The sequence below is a fragment of the Trachurus trachurus genome (assembly GCF_905171665.1).
Source record: "Trachurus trachurus genome assembly, chromosome: 16".
NCBI classification, from domain to species: domain Eukaryota; kingdom Metazoa; phylum Chordata; class Actinopteri; order Carangiformes; family Carangidae; genus Trachurus; species Trachurus trachurus.
The window spans coordinates 33,487,286-33,508,885 of NC_139902.1; the positions used below are offsets into that span (position 1 = coordinate 33,487,286).

General features: G+C 43.9%; 1 protein-coding gene across 1 annotated transcript in view; it reads left to right on the forward strand.

The window, feature by feature from the left end:
- Positions 1-5,204: 5,204 nt before the first annotated feature.
- Positions 5,205-21,600, forward strand: part of tg (thyroglobulin) — a gene marked incomplete at both ends in the record, with an annotated part of 74,702 nt that continues 58,306 nt past the window's right edge. Inside the window, 18 exons of the mRNA XM_083990393.1 lie at positions 5,205-5,274; positions 7,080-7,188; positions 7,310-7,401; positions 7,917-8,072; positions 8,897-9,059; positions 9,725-9,831; positions 9,925-10,068; positions 10,838-11,029; positions 12,050-12,558; positions 13,520-13,910; positions 16,276-16,314; positions 16,408-16,638; positions 17,843-17,947; positions 18,772-18,849; positions 19,043-19,137; positions 19,674-19,785; positions 20,496-20,657; positions 21,291-21,488. Coding sequence (XP_083846519.1) covers positions 5,205-5,274; positions 7,080-7,188; positions 7,310-7,401; positions 7,917-8,072; positions 8,897-9,059; positions 9,725-9,831; positions 9,925-10,068; positions 10,838-11,029; positions 12,050-12,558; positions 13,520-13,910; positions 16,276-16,314; positions 16,408-16,638; positions 17,843-17,947; positions 18,772-18,849; positions 19,043-19,137; positions 19,674-19,785; positions 20,496-20,657; positions 21,291-21,488 — 2,953 coding nt within the window. The remainder of the gene's footprint in view (positions 5,275-7,079; positions 7,189-7,309; positions 7,402-7,916; positions 8,073-8,896; positions 9,060-9,724; positions 9,832-9,924; positions 10,069-10,837; positions 11,030-12,049; positions 12,559-13,519; positions 13,911-16,275; positions 16,315-16,407; positions 16,639-17,842; positions 17,948-18,771; positions 18,850-19,042; positions 19,138-19,673; positions 19,786-20,495; positions 20,658-21,290; positions 21,489-21,600) is intronic.

Sequence of the window (21,600 nt, forward strand, 5' to 3'; positions counted from 1 at the left end):
ATTGGTTGTGTTTAGGCAATGAAGAAAAGAGTTGGTTAAGTTATGTAAAAAGACCAGGTAGAGGCTGGACAGGCCAGATAGAGAGAGTCCAGATAGGTAGAGAGAGTCCAGTGGGAACATAGGGCCTAATTTTGAGAAAAATCTTAGAATTGTGGGAACATAGGGCTGTGGGAACATAGGCATGGACCCGGTGGGTTACTGTGATGAACTCAGCATGTCCTGTCCTCTCCTGTCCTGTCCTGTCCTGAAGTTCATTTACCTTTTGATGACGATGACCGTTACCGTGACGATGAGCACAAAGACCACAGCGATCAGCAGCAGGCGGCCGATGGTCAGGACACCGACTGTGGGACGAGGACAGACGGAGGCTGTGAGACGGAGGGGACAGGAACAGGAAGTAGAAGAACAGACAGAGACTCACCTGTGTGTGCAGCCTCCACCTGCAGCAGGTACGCTGCAGAGCGTGACCTCAGGTCTCTCTTCAAAGCACAGCTGTAGTTCCCAGAATCCTGTGCGGTCAGAGGGCCGAGCTGGAGGGCAGGGCCAGACTCTGAGAGGACGAGGTCATCTTTGAACCAGGTGAAGTTCAGCTGGTGGATGGTGCAGGAGGAGGAGGAGCAGAACAGAGTCACATTGTCTCCCTCTCTCTGTTTCTCTCCACTGGAGCTGCTCACGAACAGTTGAACTGTCTCTGAAATTCATTCAACACTTTACTTCAGATCAATAATAACGACTATAGCCATAGCAGCAGGTTCATCACCTTTAAAGCAGAAGTGAGTGATATATTTGTGTTAATATAAGTCTTAAATAGTTGTATCTTCCGACAGCAATCACTTACATAGAGTGTTTGGTCTGAAACACGGGTCTGTCAGTCACTCTGCTCTGCTCTGAGCCGAGGAGAAAACTTTTATCGTATCCTACAGTTTTTATCCAATGAGGAGAGAGAACGGCATGCAGGGCTGTGTGTGCAGCCAAGGAACGCTGTGAATGTGGTGACGTAGCGACGAGGACTGTTATGGTGCGTTCAAGGAAACTCGTATTTTTCCGACCGTGAAGTGGTACCAGTTCGATCTGGTACGAGTTCACGGGTCAGAAGTTACGAGTGGCCGTTATAGTGACTTTCACCGGTAAAACAGGTCGGAAAAACACGAGTGGGTTGCCTGGAACGCTACAAAGTCGTAAGTTGTGACTTGAAGCTGTAATTTACGATTTCAAAAGCCTGCCTGGAACGCAGCATTAGCGAAAACGACCGGATCACTCACTTCTGCTTTAATTATCGGTGCATGGAGATGAACGGTACAGGTCCCCTGTCCCCCATCAAACTCATCAAATACACAATCCAACAACGATTGTTGTGAGCTGCACATTCACCACGCTATGAGATAATCATGTAACATTACGACACATGAAGCAAATACTCTGAACTACTTTCTCTTCTGAAATCCCTCCGCCCAGCAGCCGTGTCTGGAATGTAGTTCCGGCTGCATTTCCCTCTACAACAACTCTGTCTGGTAACGTTGTGTTATTATCTCATAGCGTGGTGAATGTGCAGCTCACAACTTGTCCACCAGAGCGTTGTGGAGTTGTTGGATTGCCAATCGGCCAATCGGAGGGTTTAAGTCAAAATCGCTGAACTACGCAGAGAATGGATCTTGTTGAACAGGTGATCGTGCATGTTTGTTTGATCATCGGGAAACTTATAAGAGCTCTCACTGCTTTTTCTTTTCCCTCATCAAAATAAGTCTGATGAGGGAAAAGCGAAAGTACCATGCACCTCTGTTGCGTTAGCTTAGCAGCCTCGTGTCTCTGCTCCGCCGTTCTAAAAACAGCTTGCACCGTCACTGAAAGCTAACAAACCTACTGCTATGAATATAGGGATTATGGCAATGGCCCGATTTGACAAAATGTTGAACTATCCCTTTAATGCATGTCAGTGTCAGAATGAGGTCATTGATTCTCTCACCAACAACTTTAACATTCACTCCTTTTCGTCCAGTGTAGTGTGCTCTGTCATCATCAGCTTCCATCCTGAAGTAAAACCTTCCCTCATCTCTCTCTTGTACACCTGTGATCTGTAAAGTGCAGTTTCCCTCCTTGTCTCCCAGGTATCTGTAGCGAGGGTCGATGGGTTTGTTGGTCCGTGACAGACTGTCGAACACAGATGGAGTCGTACCTTGACAAATAGGATGATCCTTGCACCACACGACTCTGGTGATGTTCACTGAGACCAGTTCTCCGTTCCTCTCAGACTGAGGAGTGAAGGAGCAGGGGAGGGTGACAGTCGATCCTCTAACAGCACAGACAGGAGATGAATAGTTCACACTCTGACCCACAGCACCTGCACCCACAGACACACACACACACACACACACAGAAAGTGACTTTTATTTAAACCAGAGGCAACAACACAAAAATTAGGAACACAACGTTACCACACAGAGTTGTTTTAGAGGTAAATTCATGCAAAACCACTGATGCGTGTTGCCTTCAGGGACAGTTTTTCATCAACAGTCTCTGTATTTCCCTCTAAAACAACTCTGTGTGGTAACGTTGTGTTATTATCTCATAGTGTGGTGAATGTGCAGCTCACAACTTGTCCACCAGAGCGTGTGGAGTTGTTGGATTGTGTATTTGATGAGTTTGATGAGGGAAACCAAGAAATCCCATAATGAGCCTCCGTAGCGTAGCTCTGAACAGCTCACGGCTCTGCTCCGCCGTTCTAAAAACAGCTTGCACCGACAAATAAAGGTAACAAACCTACTGCTATGACTATAGGGATTATGGCAATGAGCCAGTTTGCCAAAATGTTGAACTATCCCTTTAATGTTTTTTTGTTCTTTTTTTCAAATTTTCTCTGTTAATGTGACAGGAAACTGAAACAGACTTCACTTCAGGAGAATCAATCAATCAATCAATCAATCAATCAACCAATCAATCAATCAATCAATCAATCAATCAATCAATCAATCAATAATCATGCACACACAAACACACAAGAGGACCTACCAGCCAGCAGCAGCATGAAGCTGCAAATCTTCAAAGTCGTCCTCATGGTGGTGAGTGGACTGAGCGGTGACACAGCTGGTGATGGAGACACACACTGTCAAACTGGGATGGTGCGTTCACGGTCTTTCTGTCTACTATCACTTCCTCTTTTCATCTTTCAAGAAGTATTCCTTTTGTACCTTGGTGTAAAATGAGTCAGATTCTCCTGTGTTGTCACCTGTCGACTGTGTGTGTGACATCAAACAGCTTCTGGTTCTGTGTAGTAGTAAAGTAGTAAACCTTTATTTTACCAGGCAAGAATTGCTAAGAATACATTCTTATTAAGGCAGTGGCCTGGTAGGAGGTGAAAGACCTCCTAAGGGGCAAGGGAGAGGGGGAGTATAACATTAAAATATAGACAATAAAAACACATACAACAACAGTGACACAAAAGAATAGAGACAATAAGCCAACATACCACAAAATGACAGTTCATTTGACGTACAGTGTCAGTCACTACGTTTACATCACACTTGAAAAAAACTAATTATTGCCTTCGTCCGACTATAACTGGACAACTGAAGTGCATGTAAATGCATTAGTCCGACTAATATCGGAGTTCTCCAACTCCCACTACGACACCCAGATAATTTGATTGGAAACCGTTTTTCTTCTTAATTAGAGTTAAACTGGACCATGCATGTGCACATGCTCCACAACAGATAAGATGACACAAAGTGTAGCACAGAACCCGGCCTGAACCAGGCAAGGACATTTTAAAAAAGCACTGATTGAGGACATTTCATTCATGTAGGCTGAAACCCGGTCGGCAACTAAAGTTGGGAACTCTAAGTTATTTATTTCCATTTTTTTTTATTCTGTGACACAAAAGTCAACAGAAAGGAGTCCGTATTAACGCACTGACTCGATGCATATCCACGCCCATTTTGAGGAGGACACTGTCAGTTATTTGATCTTCCCTGTTGCATGTAAACTGGCACAAGGACAGAAGTCCGACAGGACGCTCAAATGGAGCTGAGCATTTAGCTGAGCATGTAAACACACTGAGCAATGTAAACGTGAGAGCGCTCCCCAGGCAAAGTCAACACAGGACTGTTGAGGCTGTAAAAATGTCCTAAATGAGGTAGTTCCCAGTAAACTCTGGACTATCTCCCTTCAGGACACTTGGATTGCAGTGGACGAGCAGTGTGGAGGAATATTAAATGGTTGTTGTGTAGTTTTATGGACGTTTTTGTGTCGGGCCCTATTACTCTCATATAAAGTTCTGGTTGGACTACGAACCGGCCTCCCGGGTCTCCAGATGATCTTTGAGGAATAAAAAACTACTCCGGAGTATTCATCAGCATGAGGGGGAGTCACTGATGACTCTCATCTCTCAATCTAATTTTTTGGTGAACTATTCTTTTAAGGGAGTTCTTCCTCAGTGGATGTGAGGGTGAAAGGTCAGAGGACGTTCTTATGATGTCATGTAAAGCCCTTTGAGACAAACTGGTTGTGAAACCGCCCTGCCTGCACTGCAAAAACTCTACATCTTTCCAAGAATATTTGTCTTATTTCTTGTCAAAATGTCTCATTTCTAGTCAAAACTAATCTCTTTCCACTTAAAATAAGACTCATCACCTGAAACTTATCTTGATTTTAGATAATTTTCACTTGTTTCAAACTGATTTTCACTTGAAATAAGTAGAAAAATCTGCCAGTGAAAGCAAGTTTTTTGTGCTTGTAATAAGAAAGAAAAACTTGCTCCACTATCAGATTTTTCTACTTATTTCAAATGAAAATCTGCTTGAAAGAAGTAAAAAGTGTCTAAAAACAAGCTGCTTTTTATGTGTAACTATAAATATACATATTTTAGGTATAATGAGATTAGTTTTGACTAGAAATAAGACAAATATTCTTGGTAAGATATTGAGTTTTTGCAGTGTGTGTCACCTGGTGGTCAGGTGAAACGTCTTCAGGTCTCTGCAGTGAAAACATCAGCGTCTTCGAGGGCCTCTCGTCCAATCAGAGGGCTTCGCGCCTCGCTGCCGCCCCCCCCCCCGAGTGGCGTTCAAGGACTCGTGGTTCCACCAGCGCGCACAGAGGAGGATGGAGAAGAGGGGGGAGGAGGGGGTGCAGGTGTCCTCCTCATGCTGACTCAGCAGGTCTGCAGGTTTATAAACCGGGGCAGAGACGCTCGGTCCGTCACCACGGAGACGATGGCTGGGCTGCTCGGCATCACCTGCATCCTGCTCTGCTGCCTGGAGCTGCTGCACGGCAAAGCCTCAGGTAAGCAGCTACCTGTGTGTGTGTGTGTGTGTGTGTGTGTGTGTGTGTGTGAGCTCTGTGCTTCTGTAGATGTAGAGTTTAATGTAAACAGGAAGTTTCTGACTCTAAGAGGAAGCAGAGTGTTGCTGGTCGGGACTATTTTCAGCGGCGGATGAATCCACATAAAATCAGTGTCTCTGTTTATTTCAGAGAATCTCTTCTTTATATTTAAATTTAAATATGATATCGTATAATCTGTGTGACTACAAACTGAACAGTGTCTGACTGTGACGCTGCAGTTCATCACCTGTTTTCTTGTCTGTTTACAACATCTATGTCACGTCTCCTCTGTTGCTCACCCTGATATGAGCTTTCTCCTGGTTTTCCCTGTTGAAAGGGTTTTCTATGGAGTTTTTCCTGAGTAGATGTGAGGGTCTAAGGACAGAGGATGTTGTTGTGATGCCATGCAATATGTCAAGCCATTTTAACATTTAAAAGCCAGACTGGATATGTGTTGCAGATATCTGTAATTCAGTTTTATCTAGTCAAAAATTATATTTCCGATATCTGCAACTACTGTACATTCTTCCTATCCACAATTGTCATTTCAGATCCACAACTACATTCTTCCTAGGACAAATGACTTAACTTTAACCATTCATGTGTCTGGGGTTTGTCATTACAGATTTCTATAATTCAGTTGCAGATATCCGCTATGTGAATTACAGATATCTGTAACTGAATTACCACTAGTACCAATTCCAGTTTGAGATATCTACAATTTGATTCTGACTAGTCATAATTCCAGTTCTAGATATCTTTAATTCACCTCAGTTAAAGATATCTACATGTCCCTTTTCAGATATCTGTAATTACGTTTTGACTAGGTGAAATGAAGTTGTAGATATCTGTAACTGGAATTAGGAATAGTCGTAATTCAGTTACAGATATCTGTAATTCACATAGCGGATATTTGCAACTGAACTGTAGATATCTGTAATGACAAATGTTAAAGCAGATATCAGTGGAATGTTTTTGTTGATATAAGTCCTAAATAGTCCTATTTTCCGTCAGCAATCACTTACATGAAGTATTTCAGCCTAAACACGAGTCTCTCCGTCACTCTGCTCTGCTGTAACCCGAGGAGAAAATTTTCCTTGTGGGATACAAGTGTTATCCAATGAGAAGAGAGAACGGCATGAAGGGCTGTGTGTGCAGCCAAGGGATGCGCGTGAATGTGGTGACGTAGCACGAGGACCAATTGATGCCTGACAAGGGCGGGGGCTGCTAACTCATGGTGCGTTCAAAGAAACTCGTACTTTGTGTTTTTCCTTCCTGTGAAGTCATACCAGTTCGATCTGGTACGAGTTCACGGGTCGGAAGTTACGAGTGGCCGTTATAGGGAACTTTCACAGACAACAGGATGGTAAAAACACGAGCTACGGGTTACCTGGAACGCTACCAAGTCGTAGTTGTGACTTGAAGCTGTAACTTACGGTTTCAAAAGCCTGCCTTGAACGCAGCATTAGCCGAAACGGCCGTGCCAGTGATATCTGCTTTAAATGATAAATGTTCTTTTTGACAAGAGGCAAAACTGAATTACAGATATCTTGAATGAAATATCCAACTATTCAAAATGTAGTTACGACAAGTCAGAAAGACGTTAAAAAAACAACAACTTAGCTTTTAAATGTTAAATCCGCTTGCCATAATGTAAAGCCCTTTGAGACAAACTGTTTGTAAAAATGGGCTTTACAAATAAAACCACCTTGATTGCATAATGTCGCTGATGATGTCACTGTTGTTGTCACGTCGATGTCGTGCAGAGTACCAGCTGGACTCGGAGAGCCTGAGCCAATGCGAGTTGCTGAGGGGCGTGGCCGTTGCCAAGCGACAGGGTGCGGCCCCTCACTGTACGGAGGACGGCCGGTTCAGGTGAGTGTCGATGATGACATCACAGCACATGGTCACACTGAAGCCTGTGATGTCATGACGTGTGTGTGTGTGTGTGTGTGTGTGTGTGTGTGTGTGTGTGTGTGTGTGTGTGTGTGTGCAGGCCGGTGCAGTGCAGTGGTCAGGAGTGTTGGTGCGTCGATGCTGAAGGTCAAGAGGTCGTCGGGACTCGAACCAGCAGCTCTGCTCCGTCCTGTGAGTTACTGTGACGTCATCAATCACACGATGACACTTTCCTGTCTATCTCTACTATGGCTGTCAAATAAAAAGGCAACAAAGAAAAAGAAATCTTACCACTTTTTTCTAGATTTTTTTTTTTTTTTTTTTAGAATTTTAGAATTTTACCACTTTTTCTAGAAATGTTTAAGCGTTTTTGGAGAAATTGTACCAGTTTTTTCCAGAAATTTCTCTACAATATTTCCAAAATGTCACGCCATTGGTTCTAATTTGAACATACATTAACTAAAAAAAAGTAACGTTCTTCAGTCTCAAAACAAATATTTGTATATTTCTGGTGTTTGCTTCAAATTTTGTTGAATGGGGGTCTGTAGTCTAATTTGTGTTAATTTAGGGTCCTTGATGTAAAATGATTCGAGAACCACTGAGGTAGAGGATAGATAGGGGACAGGAAGAGGACATAACATGAATCAAACTGAGTCTTAAAAACTGAGAGACGTCTGTGTCGTGTGTTTTCTCCTGTCCGTCCTCAGGCCCCTCCCCCTGTCAGCTGCAGGCGGTGCTCACCTGCGCCCCCTCAGGCGAGTATGAGTCGGTGCAGTGTGACTCCAGCAGGGGGCAGTGTTGGTGCGTGGACCAGGACGGGATGGAGCTGTACGGGACCCGACAGAGCGGGACGCCTGAGCGCTGTACGTACACACACCTGACCTCTGACCTCTGACCCCACACTGCAAAAAACTAAATCTTTCCAAGAATATTTGTCTCATTTCTTGTCAAAATGTCTAATTTCTAGTCAAAAATACTAACTTTCCACTTAAAATAAGACTCATCACCTACAAATTAACTTGTTTTTAGATCATTTTCACTTGTGTCAAACTAATTTTCACTTGAAATAAGTAGAAAAATCTGCCAGTGAAAGCAAGTTTTTTGTGCTCGTAATAAGAAAGAAAAACTTGCCCCACTATCAGATTTTTCGGTAACACTTTACAATAAGGGTCCCTTAATTAACATTATTAAGCATTAATTAACTGTTTACAGATATATTAACAATCATTATTATGTATTACTTAGGATTAGGAAACACATTAATTAATGCAGCCTATTAGTAAGCAGTTAATTCATGTTTACTACTCAAAGTTAGATAATAGATTATTAAGTAACAATAACAGTTGAATAATGTAATTAGTTATCATTATGTATGCATTACTCAGCATTAATTAACATTAGTTTATATAATAATGCTTAATAATGTACTAAGAACATTAATTAAGGGACCCTTATTGTAAAGTGTTACCAATTTTTCTACTTATTTCAAGTAAAAAATATGCTTGAATGAAGTAAAAATTGTCTAAAAACAAGCTACTCTTTATGTGACGAGTCTTATTTTAAGTACAATGAGATTTGTTTTGACTAGAAATTACATTTTGACTAGAAATAAGACAGATATTCTTGGTAAGATTTTGAGTTTTTGCAGTGCACACACTAACCAGGAGCGTTTGTCTCTGACCTTCAGGTCCGGGCAGCTGTGAGGTGAGGGAGCGACGGCTCCTCCACTCCCCCGGCTCTCCTACCTCCCCCCCTCAGTGTGCAGCCGACGGCCGCTTCCTGCCCGTTCAGTGTAAATTCATCAACACGACCGACAGGACCGAGCTCGACCTGCTGCACGCCATCACCAGGTACACTCACCTGACACACCTAATGTAACACTGAATTAGAAGGAATTTAAATTTTAGTTTGTCATTTGCAATAAAAAAACAAAACAATTGGTCCTTTGTTAATAGATATTTCCAATATTTTGTGTATATAATTAGTAAGGTCAAGTGAATTCTCTCTGTTGCCCTCAGGTCGTCGCTATGTCTCACCTGTCTGCAAGACAAACCCTTTTTTAAAATCTTTTATCCCCTCTGCTATTCGCCTCTTAAATTCTTTATAATGATTTTATTCCTCTTACCATGCACATTTTATTGGTCAAACATGTGCAACTTGTGTATTATTCACTTATTCAACTGATCTTTGACAACACTGTATCCTTGGCATCCTATTCTATTTATTTACCTTATCTTTTATATGCATTTATTGTGTGTACTGTGTTTCTTTTTGGACTGTGCAAGCTGCTGAAATCAATTGCCCCTCGTGGGACTTATAAAGTTGTTTGAAGTTGAAGTTGAAGTTGAAGTTGAAGTTGAAGTAATGTAAATATATTTGGACTATATTTGATTTGTTGTGAGATTAATTCATGCATAATAAACGTGATAATCGTAATACTGTGATTATCTCTCTGACAATAATCGTACCAAGTAAATCTAGTGACATCATCACCTGTCTCACCTGTGTGTGTCAGTTTCCCAGAAGCCTTTGGGACGTTCAGCAGTTTCAGGAAGACGTTCCCGTTTGTCTCCTCCTACTGTTTCTGTTCAGACAGTCGAGGCCGCGAGCTGGAGGACACAGGTACATGGTGATGATGATGATGATGATTAGTTATGATGTTGATGATGGTAGTTATGATGAAGGTGATGATGAAGGTGTGTTGATCCCGTCCAGGTGTGGAGCTCCTCCTGTCTCAGGTGTACGACTCGGCCTTCTCCGCCCTGCCCTCTGGCCGCTCCTTCTCTCAGTCCAACATCTACAGGATCCTGCAGCGGAGGATGCTGGGAGTTCGCCTCGCCCTCACCGGACGCTTCAGATGTAACGTCACTCACTGGTCCTAACTGGTTTAGATTAGATTAGATTAGAAAACTTTATTGATCCCCAAGGGGAAACTGCTTTGCCACCCAATAAAAACACGTACATCCACTTAACAAATATATACACAAACATTTCCATACCATTGCACAAAACGTATCAACATGATTGGATACTTCATATGACAGAGTAGGCTGCTCAAAGCAACTGATTTAAATTGATATTGATATAGGCAAGGACAAATAAATAAATATACACCTCCAGAAGATTAAAATAAACAACAACAGACAACCGCTATTTGTGGTTAAAATATCTGACTGCTGCAGGAACAAAGGAGCGTCTAAGTCGTTCAGTAGAACACTGAGGCATCACTAACCGCTCACTGAAGGAGCTTTAAGATCCTTAAATATATTGTGGAGTGGGTGGTTATCATAGAGAAGGACTGTTTTCAACTTGGTCCTTGTTCTCTTCTCCACTATTACCTCAAGCGTATCTGGGTTAAAACCAATCAATCACTTTATCATCTTATTAATCCTGTTCTTGTCGTCAATGGATATACTGCCTCCCCAGCACAGAACAGCATAAAATAAGACACTAGCCAGGATGCCCTGGTAGAAGATGCCTAGCAGCCTTGGGCTAATGTCAAAGGATCTAAGTTTCCTAAGAAAGAAAAGCCTAGGCTGAGCCTTCTTTACAAGGACCCCAGTGTTTTCAACAGTTTGAACAGGTTTGAACTGGTTAATAACACTGTCTGTCTGTCTGTCTGTCCCAGGTCCGTCCCCCTGCGAGGAGGAGCAGCGAGCGGCGACGGCGGCGTCCAGCGTGTTCGTTCCGTCCTGTGACATCAGAGGAGGCTTCACCCCCACCCAGTGTCAGAGGGGGGGGCAGTGCTGGTGTGTCGACCCCGCAGGGAGAGAGCTGCCCGGGACACGGCGGCTCGGAGACGCCCCGCACTGTGGTGGGTGTTCACCAGAAAAGACGCAAGGGCTTCTTTACCCTGGTCTCCCGCACGGTTACATGCTGTCATTCCGACATCCCACCATTTAGACATCCCACTACTCCGACATCCCACTACTCCGACATCCCACCATTCCGACATCCCACCATTTAGACATACCACCACTCCGACATCCCACCATTCTGACATACCACCACTCCGACATCCCACCATTCTGACATACCACCATTTAGACATACCACCACTCCGACATCCCACCATTCTGACATACCATCACTCCGACATCCCACCATTTAGACATACCACCACTCCGACATCCCACCATTCTGACATACCACCATTTAGACATACCACCAAATCCGATATCCCACCACTCCAACATCCCACCATTCCGACATCCCACCATTTAGACATACCACCATTCCAATATCCCACCATTCCGACATCCCACCATTTAGACATACCACCATTCCAATATCCCACCATTCAGACATCCCACCATTGCGACATCCCATCATTTAGACATACCACCATTCCAACATACCATTACTCCGACATCCCACCATTCCGACATCCCACCACTCCGACATCCCACCATTTAGACATACCACCACTTTAACATCCCACCATTTAGACATCCCAGCATTCCAACATACAGCTATTCCGACATGCGAACGTCCCACCAACTCTCTTTCATCATTGCCTAAACCCAACCAGTGCAAAATCTTTTGGGTAAAAAAAGGAATTTTGGAAAGGAATTGTCGGAAAGGCAGGATGTTTAAAAAAATAGAAAAATTAAGTGTTGCCATTTAGACATAGGGGCCTATGTCGGACTGGTGGGATGTCAGAATGGGGGTTGCGGGCGATGATGCAAACCGTTGTGCCAAGAGGTCAATGACCACTTGGCAGTCGGGTTTGCACGTCCGCTATGGGTGACTGAGTGCACCCGGACCATCCGTTACATATCACAGTATATAACAGTCAAATCCTCCTCCTCTTCCCCTTCCCCTCCTCCTCCTCTTCCAGGTCCAGCTGACTGTCCCTCTAAGCGTCGAGTGGCTCTGTCCCGTCTCTTCTCTGGTCCTGTTTCTCCTCCTCGTCTCACCTTCTCCATCAGACTTCCTTCCTCCTCCTGCGCCTCCCTGCTCCGTCCTCTGAGGGACCTCCTCCTGCCCGTGGACTCGGACCCCACCTCCTTCCTGTCTCAGATGGTGGACGTCCTCCACGGCCTCTTCCCCTCGGTGGGCGGGGCTCTGCAGGCTCTGGCCCGCTCCTCCTCCTCCTCCTCCCCCTGGATGCTGCAGGAGAACCTGTTTGGGGGGAAGTTCCTGAAGAACGCCGCGGCCTTCAACCTGAGCGGCGAGGTGGGGGCTCGAGGAGCTCTGGGTCTGGAGCGCCTCTCCTCTCAGAACCTGCAGAAGAACCGGGACCTGGTCCGGTCGGTCAGCAGAGTCCTGGAGGATCAGAGCTTCCTGTCGGCGCTGAAGCAAACGCTGAGAGAACTGAGCATCTCCCAGGACGAATCCCTGGACCAGGTGAGACCGCAGGTGGTCACGCGGGTCACCATGACCCCTCAGGGACTTCATTTAGAAAAACTGTGCATAGGATCGTTATTAAAAGTGTACGTACGTCCAAAAGGGAAAGTTAACGTGCGCCAAAAAATATTCAGACTTATAAAACCCTGCGTACGCACACTTGAAAGTAAACTTTCCTCAGTGTGCCTACAAGCGTGTGCCTCTACACCTAGTACGCAGTTTTTTAAACATAGATAGTCAGTGCATATAAATGAACCTGGCGTGGTCTTGTTCTGTCGTTGTTGTGAATATTGTCTGCAGGTGAGAAAAGAATGATAAAAGAGATTTCTCAGCGATGCGTGATTAAAGGGATAGGTCAACATTTTGGCAAATTGGCCCATTGCCATAACCCCTATAGTCATATGTTTGTTACCTTTAATTGTCGGTGCAAGCTATTTTTAGAACGGCGGAGCAGAGCCGTGAGCTGCTCAGAGCTACGCTACGGAGGCTCATTATGGGATTTCTTGGTTTCCCTCATCAAACTCATCAAATACACAATCCAACAACTCCACAACGCTCTGGTGGACAAGTTGTGAGCTGCACATTCACCACACTATGAGATAATAACACAACGTTACCACACAGAGTTGTTTTAGAGGGAAATTCAGAGACTGCTTGATGAAAAACTGTCCCTGAAGGCAACGTGCATCAGCGGTTTTGAACTGGACTCGAAGCTCTGCATATGCATGGGTCATGGGTTTGCTTAGGGTTGCGCACATTCTCCTGGAAAGTTTGTTTTTTATGGATAACAAGCTTTGCATGAAAAGTGACTTACGCCACTTTCAGGCCCTGTTTAGTGCGTACGCCACGTTTATAAATGAAGCTCCAAGTCATGTGACAATCTGTTGTTGACGGATGATTGACAGGAGAGGTCTGAGGTCTCAGAGTGATGCTCCTCCTCCTCCTCCTCCTCCTCCTCCAGGTCCTCTATCCGCTCCTTCGTTCCTGCTCTGGTGATGATAAAGAGGACGACGCGGCGGCCATCTTTGTTCCCAGCTGCTCGTCCGACGGTGGTTACCAGGAGGTTCAGTGTTGGAGAGGCGCGTGCTGGTGCGTCGACCCTCGGGGGTCGGAGGTGCCCGGGTCTCGGACCTCCTCCGGCCGGCGTCCTCGCTGCCCGTCCCGCTGCGAGACAGAGAGAGCGACGGCGCAGCAGGTGAAAGGAAACCTGGCGGCCGGAGCCGAGATCTATGTCCCGGCGTGCTCCGAGGACGGGGACTTCCTGCCGCTGCAGTGCGTCGGCCAGCGCTGCTTCTGCGTGGACGGCGAGGGGAAGAGGACGAGCGCCGGACCAGCAGGGGGCGCCGCCAGCTGTAAGTCACGACTGATGGTGTTTTAATTCAAACCAACAGAGAAAATACGTGATACACATAGGCCTAGACTACACAAATAGTCCAGGCAAAATAGCGTTTTCCGACAGACTAATTGTAACAGAATGTTTTTCACCATACATCATTTCTATGAGGTGTCCAGAGCAACATACTAAAAGTCCTAAGAAATCCTAGTTGGGGAAATATGTTTAATTCGCATCATTATTTACTGTATTCGATGGTGCCGACAACAATACACCCCAATGGGGCTATTTTTTCCCTTTACTCCTATCACAATGAAACTTTACATAATGAAAGTATCCATGAAATGTAACATTTTTTTATTACAAGTTTCTTTTAAAATGAATTTGAATATGCAAACGAGCCTTACACTAATCAAATATGCCCAAAATACACCCGAATAGGCTTTTTTTTTTTCCTTTAGTCCTACCACAATGAAACTTTACACAATGAAAGTATACATGAAAAGTAACATTTTTTGTATTACAAGTTTCTTGGAAAATGAATTTCATGGATACTTTCATTATGTAAAGTTTCATTGTGATAGGAGTAAAGGGAAAAAACAGCCCCATTGGGGTGTATTGTTGTCGGCACCATAGACTTTATACAGTAAATAAAATTGGCCAGAAACGCCCGTTTTGGGTCAGACCGGGTCGGTACCCATTGCACGCCGCGCCCATGTACCCACACTGGACAGTTTCTGATCCTTCCAAGTTTAGTTCAGTAAGATAATCTTCACATATGAACTCCTTTTCTAAGAAGCTTAATGCGACGTCCAGAAGTAAAAAGCTAACGTTAGGCTTTAACGGACTACTACAGGGTCACATGACTGATGACGTCACCAATGACCACTAAGCTTTCCACTGGTTTCAGCTGCTTTATGTTAAAAACATTGCACCTTTACTCCTACCACAATGAAACTTTACACAATGAAAGTAGACATGTAAAGTAACATTTTTTGTATTACAAGTTTCTTGGAAAATGAATTTAATGGATACTTTCATTATGTAAAGTTTCATTGTGATAGGAGTAAAGGGAAAAAATAGCCCCATTGGGGTGTATTGTTGTCGGCACCATAGACTTTATACAGTAAATAATGATGCGAATCAAACATATTTCCCCAACAAGGATTTCTTAGGACTTTTAGTATGTTGTTCTGGACGCCTCATAGAAATGATGTATGGTGAAAAACATTCTGTTACAATTAGTTCTATTTTTGGGTCCAAAATTAAGCTAGATTGCCTGGACTAAAATACGATACATTCCTAAACGCACATTTTTCTGTCCAGTTGGGCCTCTCAACCACCTCAACACGGCGATTTCACCCACATAAACGGAGATATTTTTAAACGGATAAAAAAGTGGAAAAAAAAAAAATATCCGATTGAGTGGATCCGTGTAGCAATGTTAAACGGAGCTGGTGTTGACGCGATGACGTCAAGCGCCTAGCGACAAGCCGCTCGCACATGCATGGAAGCAAAACGGTTCTCAACAACAATGGCCGACATGTACCGGGCTATCTATGTGTGCTTTGTACTTTTAGGCCTCATCTCAGCTCTACACATGAACGTAACGTTGTTGCATCAGCTGCACTCCACCGGTACGCAAAGGCGTCTGCTGCACCCAATATTACTGGATAGTCCCAAGCGTCCATGGTTTGAAATCCACCAGAAACGCCACACTGGACCGTTTGGCTGCGCATGCTCATAACCTTCTTCTTCTGTGGTATTTTCCATTTTGCTAATCGCCACCTATCGGCCAGGCATGGCATTGCAGGCTTCAGAGGCGATCGTTTTCAGTTTTGCCTCTTCATATGGACAGAGATATTTCTGTGGTGTGGACAGAGTTTTTTTTAAAACAAAAAAAATGTCCATATAGGCCTACGTGTAGTCCAGGCCATAGAGTTTTACCAGTTTATCATGGCGCTGGTTCCAGAAAGTGAATGTAATTTCTGCATTGTGTTTTGGATGAAGTCAGAAAATCAGCTCTCTGACTAAAACACCAGTTTCTGATCCTTCCAAGTTTAGTTCAGTGAGATAATCTTCACATATAAACTCCTTTTCTACCGTATTAGAAGCTTAATGCGACGTCCAGAAGTAAAAAGCTAACGTTAGGCTTTAACGGACTACTACACGGTCACCTCACGACACCACCACTAAGCTTTCCACTGGTTTCAGCTGCTTTATGTTAAAAACATTGTCTAATGGGGAAATGGGACTGTTTTGACTTGTTGAAGAGCAGATCAGATCAGATAACCTCCATTAGACACTCTGGAGCCACAGGAACCAGCCTGTCATTGTAACTAGTTGAGTCGTGATGCGTTCACTGTCCGTCTGTTGTGTTTCAGGTCCAGAGACGACGTCACAGAAGCTTCCTCCGTCTTCAGGTCAGTTCAGCTGTGACTGATTCTGTCTCTGTAAACATCTGGATAGCTGTGACACGCTAACCTAGTACCTATCCTCCTCCTCCTCCTCCTCAGGTAGCTGCTCTGAGGCGTCGGCCCTCGCCGCTGCGTTCGGGGACCGGGTGAGGAGCGTTGTCTCTCTCTCTAACTCCTCCCACCTGCCGCTGGGATACGGCTTCCTATTGGCCGAGGGCCTGCGTCTGACGCCGGAGGAGCTGCAGATCAGCCAATCAGAGGAGGAGATGAGGATTTCTGAGTCGCTGCTGAGCCCATCCAACGCCGCTCTGCGATTGGCCGCTTTCTCCAGTGAGTCTGACCGTGAAGAAACACTATGACCTCACCTGTCAGGAGGGTTAATGTGTGAATTAGAGCACTGGAATAAGAGAGTAACGATACCACCATTGACTCCCGTGGTAAGGGTTTAAGGGTTTAAGGGTTTAAGGGTTTTGCGCCACTAGTGGCAGGATATGGGTATTGCAAAAGCGCCCAGAAAATCCATTCACTCCAATGTATGTGTGTTGCCCACTTGTTGTAAATTGATGAAAACAGCCGTGTTTTTGTTTTTAGGTGTCTTGGTCATATCAAATTATACTTGATTATAAAATGTAGATTGAAACATTAATATATATATATATACATATTTTTTTTGTTTTTTTTTACTGGCCTATGTGTTAATGTTTATCTGTAAAGGATCCTCAATGATGCTATTAACGTGGGTGATCTATAAATGTCCTTAAATTATTGAAAACACCACACTTGCTCATTCACCAACAATGCAGAGATGTCAGTTCTTGGGCGCTTTTGCAAAACCCATATTCCTCCACCAGGAGGCGCTTCCATTGGACCAATGTGTGTCGTTACTCTCTTATTCCAGTGCTGTAGTGTGAGTAAACACGATGTCACTTCCTGCTGATGTCGTGGCCCTTCAGAATAAAAGCTCCAGAGAAACAGAAGCTGCAGAACTTCATGGAGAATCCATTGATCACATGACCCCAGCTGATCACAGTCAGTTCAGTCCAGGTGTTTTATTGATCTGATTAAAAACATAGTAATAATAATATTTAGGGCCATTAGTTGAAAGTTTAATTATTGCAGACAATGATAATAGCCTACAGTGTTTACAATTAATTAACGAGACTATGGCGTAAAAATAAATACATTTTAAAAACTGACAGTGAGTGAGTGTCACGACTTTCTGTATTTGGCCCTTCAAATTAAAAGCCCACAGTTCAGTCATATAGATTTTGACTTAATTTTGACAAGACACAGCTTCAAATGTTTGTTTTTTTTCTTTCTGTGACCAAGCAACCAATGAAATTCAGGTTGACTAATGAGTTCTTGCTCGACTATATTGATGATATTGATAATAACAACAGCCATTAGAGCTGGTGGTTCGGTTGTCCTTGTTTGGGTTACTGATGATGATGATGATGATGATGATGATGATGATGATGATGATGATGATGATGATGATGATGATGATGATGATGCTGTTGTTGTTGTTTTGCAGCTGTCCAGATGTTGCTGCCTCCCGGCCGTCGCTCCTATCAGCCCTTCACTCCTCAGTGTGACGCCGACGGCCGCTGGCTCAACACACAGTGTTACCACGGCTCAGGTAACACTCACCTGTCTCCACCAAGTATCATCACTGTGTGTTACATTTATGTATTTACATTATGTTCTTATACAGCTGCAAAAACTGGAAAATAAAAAAAAAATTCCGGTAATTGAGTTACAGGCCGTTAATTACGTGTTAATGTCAAGCAATAGCCAAGAAATACCAATTAATTGCATAGTAATGTCAAGAAATTGTCAATTTCATAGTAATGTCATGTTTTTCATAAAGACCAAAGATTACACATGCTTTTTTCTTGCTTTGATTTTTTGGGGAAAGGCCAGAATGTTTCTCCACCAAGTCCTTTTAATTGACCCATATTTCTGGTCTATTTCTACGTAATCAATTGTTATTTCTTGGCAATATTTCTCAACGTTATGACAAAATTAATTGTTATTTCTAGGCTATTTCTTGACATTATCGCGTAATTAACGGCCTGTAAATTAAACGGCCTTACCCACATTTCCTCAGCAGAAACGTTGGCAATCTTGGAAATGATGTGACAAACATGTTTTTATCAGAGTTTAGTTTATTTTAGTTTATTTGCACATTATATAGCCTGCATAAAAACAATGAAAATACTGAAATTAAACATTGTGCAGGAGAAGTGAAAGCCAGAAAAGGTTGATGAAAATACATCTGCTATGTGAAAACAACAGTGATCGTCTTCTAAGTAACAAAAAAAAAGATAATACAGAACTGTGATATTTAACTTGTTTCATTGATCATCAGTCAGGACCAAAGTAGAAGTAAAGTAGAGAGTGACATCGTCATGTAAAATAACCACAATAACAAAGTGTGTGTGTGTGTGTGTGTGTGTTCAGCTCAGTGTTGGTGCGTCGATGAAAATGGAGAATACGTCCAAGGCTCCCTGACCAGCCGCTCACTCAGCCTGCCCAGATGTAAACACACACACACACACACACACACACACACACACACACACACACACACACACACACACACACACACACACACACACACACACACACACATAGAGATTGATAGATCAATATAGATGAACTGAGTTGTGTTAGAGCTGGAAATGCAGGAGGCGACAACCTGAACGTGTGTGTGTGTGTGTGTGTGCTGCAGGTCTGACTTCCTGTCAGAGAGCTCAGACTCGTTCTCTTCTCTCTGGTTGGATGAAAAACATCGACGCTTCACCGTACGACCCAAAGTGTGACGAGGTAAGAACACACACACACACACACACACTCTGACACGTCACTGCACTTTTAAAACAACATTTAAAGGTATTCTGAAAAGAAAATTTAATTTGAGCTCACTATGGGTCTTAACATTAGTGTAATAACTCATCTGTCAGACGATGGAGCCCAAAAAAAAAAATTGTGCAAAATTCTATTTTCAAGTAAATCCATGGTGAAAGTGGGGTAGTTTTTTTCACATTGGATAATGCAGGCGCACAAATTATGCATCGCGTTGCTCACCAAGCTGCTCGATAACACCCAGTCAAATTAGTTTTCCTTACTCTGTAAACTCGTGGAAGGAGGCGACAAACAGGACAAACGGCCATTTCTGAACACCTTTAAAAGTTTCTCAGACTCTGTGTCACATTTGAAAACAGTGGATCAGATCTGATCAATAAAACAACTATCGATGAAATTATAGATGAGAAATATTGTGTCCGTTCAAAACGTTCATGTACTTTAGCTTTAGCTCCACCCACATGTCTAACACCTGTATTTGTGTGTGTGTGTGTCAGGACGGCCGTTACTCTGTGCTGCAGACAGGGGGCGCTGCAGGCTGGTGTGTGAACCCTCAGACCGGAGAGAAGATTCAGACGGCGACGCTGAGCGCCAGCGGAGAGCTGACCTGTACGAACACACACACACACTCTCTCTGCCGTCAGTGATGCATTCACTGTCACTTCACTGTGTTAAAGGGATAGTTCAACATTTTGTCAAATTGGCCCATTGCCATAATCCCTATAGTCATAGCAGTAGGTTCGTTACCTTTAATTCTAAGCTACGGAGGCTCATTATGGGATTTCTTGGTTTCCCTCATCAAACTCATCAAATACACAATCCAACAACTCCAAAACGCTCTGGTGGACAAGTTGTGAGCTGCACATTCACCACGATATGAGATAATAACACAACGTTACCACACAGAGTTGTTTTAGAGGGAAATTCATGTAAAACCGCTGATGCACGTTGCCTTCAGGGACAGTTTTTCATCATCAGTCTCTGTATTTCCCTCTAAAACAACTCTGTGTGGTAACATTGTGTTATTATCTCATAGCGTGGTGAATGTGCAGCTCACAACTTGTCCACCAGAGCGTTGTGGAGTTGTTGGATTGTGTATTTGATGAGTTTGATGAGGGAAACCAAGAAATCCCATAATGAGCCTCCGTAGCGTAGCTCTGAGCAGCTCACGGCTCTGCTCCGCCGTTCTAAAAATAGCTTGCACCGACAATTAAAGGTAACGAACCTACTGCTATGACTATAGGGATTATGGCAATGGGCCAATTTGACAAAATGTTGAACTATCCCTTTAAAGTGTTGGTGGTGTGTGGTGTGTTCAGGTCCCAGCTGGTGTGAGCTTCAGGGTCTTCAGTGTCGCCCCGACGGCTCCTTCCTCCCGCTGCAGTGTGATGTCACTTCCTGTTGGTGCGTGTCTGTGGACGGGCAGGAAGTGGGCGGGACCAGGACGCCTCGACAGACGGGTCGGACGCCGTCATGTGACCGTAAGTCATCAGCAGGTCGTTGCCTATGACTAGAGCACTGTAAAAGAGAGTAACGACACCTCCATTGACTCCCGTGGTAAGGGTTTAAGGGTTTAAGGGTTTAAGGGTTTAAGGGTTTAAGGGTTTTGCCCCCTAGTGGCAGGATACGGGTATTACAAAAGCACCCAGAAAACCCATTCACTCCAATGTATGTGTGTTGACCACTTGCTTGTAAATTGATGAAAACGGCCGTGTTTTTGTTTTTAGGTGTCTTGGTCATATCAAATTATATTTATAATTAGTTTATTATAAAATGTAGATTGAAACATTAATGTAGACAACTGTTTTTTTATTTATTTTTTTACTCGACTATGTGTTAATGTTTATCTGTAAAGGATCCTCAATGATGCTATTAACGTAGGTGATCTATAAATGTCCTTAAATTATTGAAAACACCACACTGCTCATTCACCAACAATGCAGAGATGTCAGTTCTTGGGCGCTTTTGCAAAACCCATATTCCTCCACCAGGAGGCGCTTCCATTGGACCAATGCTGTCCTTACTCTCTTTTCCAGAGCTCTAGTGATGATGAAAGACAGCAGCTTCTGATTGGTCTGTCTGTGTGTGTTTTTTGTCACTGTGTTTGTCTCCAGGTCCCGTCTGTCCCGACCCCGTCGTTACCCACGGTGCACTGCTCTGCCGTCGTCCGGCAGCAGCCGACACCCGTCAGAGCTGCGATCTGGTCTGTCACCATGGTTACCACAACTCGCTTCCTGTCAGCAGCTTCACGTGTGACACTGGGAGCCGCCGGTGGGACGGAGACGACAAACCGCTGAGAGGAGCCTGTCAGAGTGAGACATCGTCGTCTTAGCTCTCTGAGGATCTTTGTGTCTGTAACACGTTTACACACTTTGATTTGTTTTTCTATGTGTGTGTGTGTGTGTGTGTGTGTGTGTGTGTGTG